Source organism: Aspergillus wentii, assembly GCF_001890725.1.
Source record: "Aspergillus wentii DTO 134E9 unplaced genomic scaffold ASPWEscaffold_10, whole genome shotgun sequence".
NCBI classification, from domain to species: Eukaryota; Fungi; Ascomycota; class Eurotiomycetes; order Eurotiales; family Aspergillaceae; genus Aspergillus; species Aspergillus wentii.
The window spans coordinates 719255-731478 of NW_024467841.1; the positions used below are offsets into that span (position 1 = coordinate 719255).

General features: G+C 48.2%; 7 protein-coding genes and 1 non-coding gene across 8 annotated transcripts; 6 read left to right on the forward strand and 2 right to left on the reverse strand.

The window, feature by feature from the left end:
* Positions 1-19: 19 nt before the first annotated feature.
* Positions 20-1162, forward strand: ASPWEDRAFT_46694 (uncharacterized protein). The gene is made up of 3 exons (XM_040836821.1): positions 20-387; positions 437-652; positions 702-1162. The coding sequence occupies exons 1-3, from the start codon at positions 31-33 to the stop codon at positions 1029-1031; spliced, it is 903 nt and encodes a 300-aa protein (XP_040683642.1). The 5' UTR covers positions 20-30; the 3' UTR covers positions 1032-1162.
* A 455-nt stretch (positions 1163-1617) lies between these two features.
* Positions 1618-2122, forward strand: ASPWEDRAFT_46695 (uncharacterized protein). The gene has a single exon (XM_040836822.1). It carries the CDS (start codon positions 1641-1643, stop codon positions 1944-1946), a length of 306 nt encoding a protein of 101 aa, XP_040683643.1. The 5' UTR covers positions 1618-1640; the 3' UTR covers positions 1947-2122.
* ASPWEDRAFT_121860 (flavin-dependent quinone reductase) lies at positions 2075-2674 on the reverse strand (the record flags this gene model as incomplete). The annotated part of the gene is made up of 1 exon (XM_040829118.1): positions 2075-2674. The coding sequence occupies one exon, from the start codon at positions 2672-2674 to the stop codon at positions 2075-2077; it is 600 nt and encodes a 199-aa protein (XP_040683644.1).
* A 96-nt stretch (positions 2675-2770) lies between these two features.
* Positions 2771-5063, reverse strand: ASPWEDRAFT_46696 (inorganic phosphate transporter). The gene has a single exon (XM_040836823.1). The coding sequence runs from the start codon at positions 4588-4590 to the stop codon at positions 2887-2889; it is 1704 nt and encodes a 567-aa protein (XP_040683645.1). The 5' UTR covers positions 4591-5063; the 3' UTR covers positions 2771-2886.
* A 453-nt stretch (positions 5064-5516) lies between these two features.
* Positions 5517-7366, forward strand: ASPWEDRAFT_144037 (uncharacterized protein). Its single transcript, XM_040829458.1, has one exon. It carries the CDS (start codon positions 5851-5853, stop codon positions 7303-7305), a length of 1455 nt encoding a protein of 484 aa, XP_040683646.1. The 5' UTR covers positions 5517-5850; the 3' UTR covers positions 7306-7366.
* Positions 7174-8024, forward strand: ASPWEDRAFT_300207 (uncharacterized protein). The gene has a single exon (XM_040833355.1). The coding sequence runs from the start codon at positions 7401-7403 to the stop codon at positions 7905-7907; it is 507 nt and encodes a 168-aa protein (XP_040683647.1). The 5' UTR covers positions 7174-7400; the 3' UTR covers positions 7908-8024.
* A 1922-nt stretch (positions 8025-9946) lies between these two features.
* On the forward strand, positions 9947-12126 carry ASPWEDRAFT_63395 (high affinity methionine permease; the record flags this gene model as incomplete). The annotated part of the gene is made up of 9 exons (XM_040838698.1): positions 9947-10199; positions 10245-10484; positions 10531-10626; positions 10674-10749; positions 10795-10981; positions 11028-11296; positions 11344-11480; positions 11535-11787; positions 11838-12126. 9 exons carry the CDS (start codon positions 9947-9949, stop codon positions 12058-12060), a joined length of 1734 nt encoding a protein of 577 aa, XP_040683648.1. The 3' UTR covers positions 12061-12126.
* Positions 12123-12208, forward strand: ASPWEDRAFT_t220. The gene has a single exon. It is a non-coding gene; the product is annotated as a tRNA-Tyr (tRNA).
* Positions 12209-12224: the final 16 nt, after the last annotated feature.

The window sequence follows — 12224 nt, forward strand, 5'->3', positions numbered from 1 at the left end:
TTGGTCTCAACGCTATCAGCTTCTATCAAGATGCATAAAAACACCTCCATAAATGCCGATCGGCTTTACCTTCCAAATGAAATATGGACTATAATCGCATACTACCTCCCTCGCATGCCCGACCAGCCCAGATGGCTGTCATGGCGGAAATATCGAACATTGAACTCGATATTTAAGAAAGAGGTTGAGGACTTTTATATCAAAGAATATCTGCAGCATATGTGCCTGATGGTCGACACGGAGAAATTCCATACAACCTCTGATCGACAGTACATTCCGTTCAAGAAAGACTTTTTCTTCAGTCGCTTTGAGGGAAATGAGAGTCAAACGGCTGTTATGGCCAGTTCGGAGATTGCGCTAAATATACCACACACGCCCATGATAGATGCATGTATGTCCATTTCTGTATATAATATTATTGCTGATTATATGGCAGTCAGCCCTAGAAACCGAGTTATCCATGTTTCACGAAGCGGGCTACCATCCCTTCATGATCATGAGGTTTGCCAATGGTTTGACGGATATGATGCCAATGGATATCGGATGGCGTTATATCCAAGGCAATCTGTGCTTTCGTTTCAACTGGCGAACGTACTTCTGCACATTATTTTATGACCTTGAATATATAGACGAGTGGAGTGACCTGCTAGAGGTGAGTATGCCTTCCCTAGCTATAAGATATCCATTTTAACCAAGGATAGATCCGCAGCTGTGTCCGGTTATCAGGGGAACTCGATAACCACCCCTCCATCGACTCTGAAAGCATGACTTCACCCTATGCCATGTCCACCCTGATGGAGGCAGCACGAACAACAGAAATAGGCCATGATGGTCGGCTGTTAATGGCTAGAAGAGACCGCCGATATCGACTAGGAGTCAGGTCAGGTCAATTCCCCCGACACCCTTTCGGTGGTCCGACCATCTTTTCTCGACGATTTGAAAGGCTGGATGAAGATCGTGTTATTCGTAAGCTGCATGAGAGGCAATATGAGATGAATAGTGCTAGTGGGAGGGTAGTTGTTGAGTGGTAGATACATAGTATGAGGCCAATATATTAATCAGTTGACATGAAGGCTGGATGGACCATCTAGTGTTTATCAATCATTTGCGTGGATACATATGGTTGTCGAAAAGTGCAATCTGAACGGTCTTTCAATAAAACACACACACACATATATATATACTGATTATAGTGTGTTAGAAATAACGCTGTACAATGGATTGCTCACTGTTTGTGATGCATCAAAGCGGATTTGACATATCACAAGTAAACCCGAATGAGCTTCTATTGGTCCAGCATGCATAAAAAAGGGGTAGACAGTTTCTCGAAGCATCCATTGCTTCTATGAAGCTGCATATACCTAGTCATCCTCTTCTCTCAATCGTGTTCATCCACCTTGCAACCATTTCTAGATATCTTCGTCAGGTATTTTTAAACTCTATCCATCTCTTCACACCCCTATGGGCGAGTCCTATCAACTCTACCTCCCATTGAAATATGGAGTATAATTGCATACTACCTACTCAATGAGGGTGGTGGCACTGTCGCACCTGAGGATTACAGCAGATGTAGGTCCCTCCATTGGCAAAACGTGTGTTGTTTAACATCTCTTGCAGGCTGATCTTAGGAGAAACTAGATATGTGTGGAAAGCCAGGATATCACCCCTTGCTCCTGGCGGTCTTTGGTGACGGTGCAACAGATATGATCCCAATGGACCTGGTTTGGGAGCGGATCGACAAAAGATTCTGCTTCCTCTTCAACTGGCGAGAGTATTTCTGCACCCTTTTCTATGAACTCAAGGCAGTCTATCTGGACAATTATTGTTTTTCAGTAAGATCGATTTCACCCCTTCCTATCAATCTGACCGAGATCTGGAATAATAGCGTGAGACCTGCGTCCAGCGTTCGGGGGAACTGGATTACCAGACTTTTGACGGCACATTGAGCTCTCCTCAGTACATGTTGCGTTTGATGGAAGCTGCACGATATACAGTATGCTATGAACAAGCGAGCGGGGAAGATCATTATGGAGTGGTAAACTGCATTGTCCGAGTATTCGAGTATATACATATATCAATTCATCTCAGCCACCACCTCTGCAAACATCTTCTGAATCTCCCCCGCAACACCAGCCTTTTCCCACTCTTCTCTATCCTCCGCCTTAACCTCCCCATTGCTCAAACAATCATCCATCATCTGCCCGTGAATCACCAACCCCGGACTCGTCTCCGCAATCCTCATCCTCAACCCCGACAAAACCCCCTTCAGATGATCCGCCGCCTTTCCACCCCCTCTCCCCCCAAACGAGACAATCCCGGCCGCCTTCCCCTTCCACTCATAGTACAGATAATCCAACGCATTCTTCAAACTAGCCGGAATGCTCCAGTTATACTGGGGCGTCACGAAGATGAATGCGTCGTACTGGGATACCCTAGCTGACCACGCTTTTGTGTGGTCGTGGACATAGTGGGGAGTGGGGTTATCAGGGGGCAGCTTTGAGGGAATTGCGGGCTCGTCGTAGAGGGGGAGATGTTGGTCTGCTAGGTCTATTATCTCTAGTGTGTGGGTTGGGGGCAAGTGGGGAGTGAGGGTGTTTTGGATGTATTGGGTTATGAAGGGGTTGAGGCGGGGGTTCCTGGTGCTGCAGCTGACCAGGGCGATTTTTTGGGGCATGATGATAGATGGGTTGGGATGGGTTGAGAAGATGAAGTGAAGTGAAGTTATTCAGATTTTATATGCCAAGATTGTGTGCCTGATTCGGTTATTAGGCAGCAGTGGTCTTCAGGCAACAACACACCTAGTTATCCAGCCATTAATATAGAGGTATACCCATCTATCTTCATTCAAGTCTAAGGAAGTATTTACAATACATTAAATCAGATAAGCTAGAAATGCGGCGTATTCAACGCCATCAGACACAACAATCCCGCAATCAACCCAGCACAAGGCAACGTCAACACCCATCCCAGAAAGATGAACCCAATCTGTCTCCAATTCACCGCACCAAGATCATAATTCATCAGCGCAACTCCCAACGCAGCACCCGTCAGACACTGTGTCGTAGACACCGGCAGTCCCAATCTCGACGCCAGCAAGACGGTAATAGCAGCGCCCAACTCGGTCGCAAATCCTCGTGTGGGTGACATCTGTGTGATCTTGTTGCCCATCGCCCTCATGATCTTGTATCCGTAGAACCAGAATCCAGTACCCAGCAGGAGACCTGCGATGACGAGGAACCAGACGGGGGTGGGGGAGTCGGTGTCGACTTTGCCCGCGCGAAAGGTGCTATACACGGCTGCCCAGGGACCGACGGCGTTGGAGACGTCGTTGGACCCGTGCGCGATGGACATCATCATGGCGGAAACGACTTGGCAGTATGTCCAGAGGTGTTCGACGCGGTCGTCGTATCGGTTTGCGCGGGCGTGGATGGCGCGGAGGTGTGCTGAGTCGTGGGTGACGACGTCGCGGGCTACGCCTTGTAGCAGAATGTACTTGATATAGCCCCATGCTTTGAGGGGATTGTGCCAGGGGAGATCACGGACGGGATCGAGGAAGCGCTCGTTTGGCTCGAGGTGTTTGCGCTGCGGTTGGATACGGGGTGTGGATTCGACGGAGGCAGGGTTTCGCTCGATGTCGGTGTCTGTAGGTGCTTTCTCGGTTGTTTGGGCGTTGATGGCGTTGTCTTGTGCTTGCTTTTGTCCGGCTCGTACTTCGCCATAGGCGTCTTCGTAGTAGTTTGTGACGAAGTTGTCACCTTTGCCGGGGAAGTAGAGGCGGCAGTCATCCTTAAGCAACAGCGGACCGAGAGGAACATGGTAGAACTTGACACGGGGGTCTTGTTTGACGAGACGGCGATGGAAGTATGGCATGAAGAAGACGATAGCGACAACGAGACAACCCGCAAATACACCCAGGACGATTCCAACTGCCTTTCTGGCACCGAATTCCTCCAACGATGGAGCAGTAGGGGCTTCGACGACGATGAAGAGGGCAAGAATGGCACCGGTAGTGGCGAGGTAGACGGGGATAAGACGCATCGCCCATTTGAACGAGTCTTTTCGTTCCAAGACAGAGTACTTGACTGTGGCAAAGATGATGGAGGAGAAACCAGCCGCAATCAACGGAGCAATTCCCCACGATGCTGCCGTCTGGGAGACACTTCCCTTGGTCCATTCCCAGTGTATACTCGTCTGCACTGCAAAGCCAACACCAACCAGCGCACCGATCGTAGTCTGTGTCGTTGATACCGGCCATCCCCACGTTGTGGCCAGCATCAGCCAGCTGGCACTCCCCACTTCAGCACACCCCATGGCCAGCATCAGCGTCCCAGGGTTTCCGTGAAACTTGTCGATGTTGATGATGCCGTCTTTGATGGTATCGGTGACTCGTGCACCTAATGCAACAGCTCCAACGAACTCAGTGATGGACGCCAGTGCTCCGACCTGGTACATGTTCAGAGTGCGGGCAGCCACCGACGTGGCATACGAGTTGGCGACATCGTTGGCCCCGTTGCCAAAGGCACTGACCACAAAGGCAATGCTGGTCAAGGCCAGGATCCAGTCGTATTTGGCCGTGATTGCCGGAATCATTATGGCTAATAGTGAGGAAGAAAAGATGGATGACTCGATGAAATACAAGCGAACTCAGCACGTTATATAGATCGAACGGACATTTCTCGCACATCCTCCCCGCCAAGTCATCCTGCACGGTAGTTGATCAATAGAGTTCACCACCTCTCAGCTCACTTCTCGAATAAGAACAGACAGCACGACCATCGTGTCTTCATGCCCATCCGACATTGGCCACTGGGTATACTCCCGCTCCGTATACCATGGAGGAGCGGACTTGGCGCCGAGTCTTGGAATCCCCGCCAAGGACTGCGCCTGGCTTGTCAAATCCAATTCGGGCATTATCAGCCAATCAGAAAGAGAGTAGAAGCACGTTTCTCATCTACTGGTGCTGAAGAACCTCGAGTCAAGATATTCTTTTGTCGTGGAACAGTCTGAGAACAGCAGCTTTTCCCGTCTTGGTAGCTGGGCGCGTGCTTGGCTGGATTTGCATCGCTTTTTACTCCCTCTGCAAGTCAGAAATATCTGACATTTCAGACACATGGGCATGGTGATATGGCAATATCGGTAGATGAGCAGATGGAGGTGGCACCACGTGGCTGACTGTTTGGTGTGGTTTGGTGTTGAGTGTGGCGAACTCGTCGTTTGTTCATCCATATTTTTTTCTCCTGATTCAATCCGTTTCACATTTCCATAATAAATGTCTGATTATTATATTGAAAATGACTCACCTGCTTATATTTGGATTGAGCACTTAATTTTGTTCTAGATGTCACATCATGCATATTCCGTGCATCGTACGGCACGTGCATATAACATGCATGCATGCAGTTTGGGGGTTTCCAGCCATCACTGATGCAACCAGCAATATTCGACCAGGGAAAGAATCTGATCGATAATAGTTGAGCTTCTTTTGAAACAAAATACACTCAATTGATTTTGTCGTCGCGACTGATATATTGTCAACACATCGTGGCAAATGTCCCAAATACCGACAACATCCACTTCAATTTGATGCAAGCGATGAAAAAACAGATAATAGTGATTGGTAACCAACTGACCTTCAATGAATAAACCAACTGAATAAACCTCAGTATTCTTCTGCCACTTCCACTTCGCCAGAGTCATTTCGGTTAAGGTTACCATCGTCATGTCCGGCAATTCCGAGCTGGGATTTCCGAGATCACTACCTGAAGTGACGCATACAACGTTGAAGCCGATAGCTCGACAGATGGAATGTTATTTAGGAGTCTCTGCGCCCGCATTTGAACATCCACAAAAATGAAGTCCTCTATATTCGCCCTCCTCGCCGCAGGAGCTGCCGCGTCCAATCTCCAAATCGACACTTCCTCCGGTTTCGTCCAAGGAGGCGTCAATAGCAGCTATCCTAATGTCCGCCACTTTCTAGGAATCCCCTTTGCTAAACCGCCTGTTGATAATCTCCGCTGGCTCCCCCCGCAACCGGTCGAGCATCATGACAGTCTCATCAATGGCACCGTTATGCCCCCCGCTTGTCCGCAGAGTTCCGGCGCAAACACACCGTTTGGAATCTACTCTCCTGACACGCTCATCGCTGGTGGAACGAGCGAGGATTGTTTGAAGCTGAGCATCTGGGCCCCGAATAACGGCAAGAAAGACCTCCCCGTCATTATCTGGTTCTACGGTGGCGAATGGCTTCTCTCTGGCACTGATATCCCCGCCTGGATCCCCGCTCCCTGGATTGAGAGATCGCAGGAACACATCGTCGTCAGCATCCAGTATCGTGTGAATATGTTCGGATTTCCCGGGTCTGGGGCATTGAAGGATCAGAATCTGGGAATCCTCGACCAACGCGCTGGTATCGAATGGGTGCACAAGAACATTGCTCGCTTTGGTGGAAATCCGGACCAGATGATTCTCTGGGGCCAGAGTGCCGGTGCAGGCAGCTCGGATATCCTCAACTTTGCCTATCCCGACGATCCCATCGTCCAGGGGTTCGCCCAGGATTCGGGGTCCGTGTTCCTGACCATCGAAGATCGCACGGATGATGTATCCAACTTCACCTCTGTCGCCACTCACTTTGGCTGCTCTGGATCAGCGGAACATGAACTGGCTTGTCTGCGTGCTATCCCTGCTGCCAACATCACAGCCTATCTCAGCACAACTGCCGGCAAGAAACTAACCTTCAAACCCTTCATCGACGACAAGGTCGTCTTCAACAACTACACAGAACGCTATCTCTCCAACAAAGTCAGCAACAAACCCGCTCTCTTCGGCTCAAACCTCGACGAAGGCACCATCTTCGCCAGCGGCGTCAACAACGCCAAAGCAAAAGAAACCACCTACTCCAAATTTCAATGTCCAGTGCCATACTCGACTGCCCATCGTGACGCTCTAGGCCTGACTACATACCGGTATCAATACCGCGGAAACTTCACCAATAGTTCGCCCAAGTCTGGACTCGGGGCGTTCCATTCGTCCGAGTTGCCGTTGATCTTTGGCACTTCTGGGCAGTTTTATGGCCCTGATACGGCGTTTGAGAAGAGCGTTAGTGAGAAGATGCAGGATTTGTGGGTTGCTTTTGCAAAGGATCCACAGAATGGGTTGCAGGAGATGGGATGGCCCAAGTCAACAAGTGATCGGTTCCTCATGCTGGGTGGGCAGGATGTTGTCAATCAGACGGTTGTGTCTGCTGTGATGGACGATCATTTGATTGATGGTGCGTGTAAAAGTTACTATTCGTCATATCTAGCATAGACTGCTTGATGTATTTATATCATATTATACTCATCATTTAAGACCCCTCGGCGGGTGCTAGTCAAGGCAACTTGGCACGAGTGACGGGTTGCCAGATGAAAGCAGTCAAGACATCATCTGTCGAGATAAATCCGGATGTGATAGGCTGTCTGCGATTGATTGAGTGCGGAGAATGCAGTAGGATTGAAGGAGAAGCAGACCAAGTTACACTTTGGAGTGAGAGGAAGAATGTGAGGGGAAATAGAGGCATATCGGGGTGTAGTGTTTGGGGAGTGGAAGTTGGCGAAAGAGGTATGAAGACCCAATTAGCGGAGTTGGAGGAAATATATACAGCATCACGAATCAGCAAGAAGCATGATGCAACTGCATCCACACCCTATACCAGCAGAACATTACCTGCTGGTATTCAAAATCGATGTCTAATGCTGCCTATTGGAAATGAGGAGAAATGCAGATCAACAGCCCACTCACATCAATCGGTTCGGATGATCATCTGTCATGCCTGTCGGGATCAATCCCTGATCGGGCAACCACGCAAATGGCCCAACTTGACCCTGGAACCAGCGAAGAGAAGTCTTTGGTTGCGAGAGAGTGATTTTTGAAGGTATTCACATGAGAAGGGGGTTCGCGGTGGGAGACGCTAGGCCAAAACAGGACAGTCAGGTGAAGGCCGACATCAACACCACAACAGAGCCTTCAAGTTCAAGACACACTGAGAACGCCAGGAGCAGAACACTTCTATATGGAATTCATCCTTCACTAGCCAGCCTGTCAGCTCGCCGTTGGTGATTGCTTTCAAATCCCACCTGTCAGCCTCGACGTTTATATCTTAAAGGATGGAGTACTCCAGTTACCAGTCACTCGGACGAAGATGCAGTCTGAGTATGCTACTGGCAATTAAATTCCCAGATACCTATCGTTCACCTCCATTGCTTCGACATCGCCGAAAAGCGGAGAACACTTATATTAAATTCAGGAAGCAAACCCCGCGACACGCGATTCGAGACAGGATGAATATAATCCCAGGAATTTGCAGGGCAAATACAGTAGGTTTGCTTGAGTCCGTTCATGAATCCACAATCGATTTAATAACTTACAACAGCAGACTTTTGTTTCTCACACTGAACTGCGTGCTCTCCTCCGAAGACCATCTAATTGTTTGAGACAAACGCCTTGTTCAGGTATCAATCAGTATAAACGGGAGGTGAGAGATATCTTCATTAACAGTTACTAAAATATGTTGCTGTATAGTGCCAAGTATACACTTCGCCTACGTGAAGAACGGAAATGGGCAGTTATGAGTTTATGCTCATCGACGTACCAAGGTGCAGGATAGATATGCTCTCACAGACTTTCTTTACACTAGACCCGACTTGGCACAGCCGGCTGAGACCGATTTACGCAAATGGCCGATATAAAGTCACAAAGGAACAATGCTATCCTTGGAAAGCAAGATATCGGTATACTAGGAGCCTATAGCAGTCCAGGAATGGCCAAAAGTACACAATCGGAACGGGGTGGAAAGCGGCACTGAACTGTGAAACAGTTTCTAGACCAAATTGTCTCACCATGACTTACGAAACCGAAACCTCCCAGAATAGTGCTAGACGAAGCCCTAGGTACAGATACTCGGATTATCCCAGATGTACTGTTGAGCAGAGTCTAAGAACTCTCCCATACGGACTGAATAATGCTGAAGCGCGGGAATATCTCGAGTATCTATGTTTATTCTACCTGAAGAAGAGAAGCCGTCCGAGGCCTCTCACAATCGTGTCTCAGTGTTGCGGTTCCCCGCATACAGCAGTAGAAAGGCAATATCCATGCGACCTCAAAGCATGAGCACTGAGAATGAATCGAGTGTTCACCGTCGTCTACCTGTCCAGAAAACGCGAGTGATGAGGAGATCACCCCCGCATATACCCTCATATTCTTTCTCCCCCCTCACAAGGTACTAGTGAGGCTTGGGAGCATGTTAATAGATTTTGGAATATATGTGATGCAATAACCAGGTTCGTATCAGGCGCGTCGGAGCTGGAACCATTCATTATCTTGCAAAACACGTAAAATCGACGATGTGGCACGAGGTCGGAGAGGCCGTTGTTGCACTGGACGCGATGGAAATAGCCTACCAACCTTGTATTTTCGGCTTGCATATTTCCGCCAGCCACAAAAGATTAAATATGCATATCTGGCAAAGACAAATGATATTGAACGTATTGCCGGGCTGAAGGCCAAAAACCGGTGCGAATGGCGACAGCAACGGGCGGTTTGACCTCGGATGTGGTGATACTTCCCTGCAATCGTGCCATCGTCGATAACAAACATGCATCTCAACAACCTTCTTATCGCCCATCTTTGCATGACTTAGCTGATATTATATGTCCGAAATACAGTAATAAGGCACATCTGAATAGTTGATAATGGATCGTTCTGACGACATGACATGCGATCCACTTTTTCAAGGTTACTTCCGCAGACATCGATTCTATCTTGGATTTATTCCCATCCAGCCTACTCAATCACGTCATTAAATTCCGCGATGAGCATCCGACATCTGGCATGTTACACTGAGATAAATAATGCGGGGACTCCAACGAGATGAATATCCCACTCGATTCAACCTCCCTCGTCCATCGCCACAATGGGCTTTTCTCTCTTCACGACCAAAGAACAAACCTCCGAGAGTGATGAGCGATCCGACCATGCCAGCGTTATCGATGCTGGCAGTCTGCAATACACGGCAGAGGGAGGAGCGAATTCGTCCAAACTCACGTATCAAGAGGCCAGTGGTGCTCCGATCGAGGTTGAGTCGCCGTTGGGATATTCAGTCGGTGCCATCACAGTTGTCTTTCTCAATTTGAGTAAAATGATCGGAACTGGTGTTTTTTCGACGCGTGAGTATTTCGCATATCTTGGGTGAATACATCTGACGTTTGCAGCATCATCTGTTCTGCGAGGAGCTGGTTCAGTCGGACTCAGTCTGATCTACTGGGTGATCGGATACCTGATGGCATTCAGCTCGCTGTGCGTTTATATGGAATTCGCCTCGTATTTTCCCAGTCGATCTGGATCTGAGGTCGTATATCTGGAACAATCGTATCCTCGACCGAGATATTTCTTTCCGACGGTGTTTGCAGTCCAGACGGTGATTTTCTCTTTCAGCAGCAGCAATGCAGTTGGTATGTATACATCGGCCATTAATTTTAATCAATGCTGACTTTTCAGTGCTGGCTCAATATCTATTTGAACTGGCAGAATCAGACTATACAGACTGGAAGCTCAAAGGAGTTGCCGTTGCTTCGTATACAGTCGCAGTATTGGGTTTGTTCTTTTTTGATGAAATATATAATCAATGCTGATATCGACAGTCTTGGTCTTCGATACGAAATGGTCGATGCGATTTGCCAATGCAATTGGTGTGATCAAACTCATCACGTTGATTTTGTATGTCTCCTACCTCACAGCGCATATAAAATCTAACCTGTATAGTATCGCCATTACTGGCCTGATCGTACTCGGTGGCCATACCGCCGTCAAAGATCCCAAACTCAACTTCCGAAATGCTTTCGAAGGCAGCGCATCGGCATCGGCATACGGAGCCACGAATGCTTTTATGAAAGTCATGTTTTCCTACGCAGGATATGAAAATGCGTTCAACGTCGTCAATGAAGTCAAAGTATGTCTCCACTATCTTATAGACACAGAAAAAGCTGACCTGATAGAACCCCATCAAAACATTGCGATGGAGTGCCCCGTTATCTCTCCTACTCACAGCCACTCTATACATCCTAGCCATGATCGGATACTTTGCCGCAGCTTCGAAAGAGGAGATCCTCAACTCTAGCGAAGTGGCTGCCAGCATTTTCTTTCAAAAAGTGTTTGGGTCTAATGGTGCATCGAGAGCATTGAACTTTCTCATTTGTCTCTGCGCATTTGGTAACCTGTTGGCTGTTTTGATCGGACAATCCCGGATGTTGCGAGAGTGCGGACGGTGTGTATATCCTTCGTTTTCAGTCATCTTTATCTAACTCTCTACAGGCAAGGTGTTCTCCCTTGGACAAAATTCTGGACTTCAACCCGACCATTCGGAACTCCATTGGGCCCGTATTTTATCAAATGGCTACTAACCATCGTGATGATCGTGGCACCACCGGCTGGTGATGCCTTTAACTTTGGTTAGTCACCCTACTCATCATTCTATCTCGGTGGGTGAGATCTAACAGAATCAGTCGTCGACCTAAGCATGTATCCCGCGAATGCATTCTACTTTCTCCTCGCCGTCGGACTCGTGATTACACGATATCGCCGACAGAAGCTCAACATTCCTCGCTCTGAATATCGCGCCTGGGATATCGCCGTCCTCTTCTCCATTCTGTCCAATCTCTACATGCTGATCGCACCGTGGTACCCACCTACGACCGGGGCCAACGGAGGCGATGTAAGCTTCTGGTACGCGACATACTGCGCTGTTGGACTTGGAATGTAAGTCTCCTTTTACCTCACTATAATAAATTATAATACTAACGAGATAGAATCGGCGCTTGTGCTATTTATTATTTTGTGTGGATTAAGATCCTGCCTCGATACGGTGGATACGAATACCGACAGAGTATTTTGCATCTGGACGATGGAGCGACCGCACATAGTCTGGTTAAAGTGCCGAATGATCAGATTGCCAAGTGGGATGATGAACATGATGCTGCTGGTCGATTGCGACATAGAGTAGCGCATAGTACGTCGAGTGAAGAGAAGTGATATTGTATATAGCATAGCTTGAGTTATGAGGCCAAATATGCAGGCAGTCATCATCTCCAAAACCCCCGATGGTCTAGTTGGATATGGCGGTCGGCTGTAATGTTAAATTGTTACCGACAGGTCACCGGCTCGATTCCGGTTCGGGGGATCATGAGATAACTTTT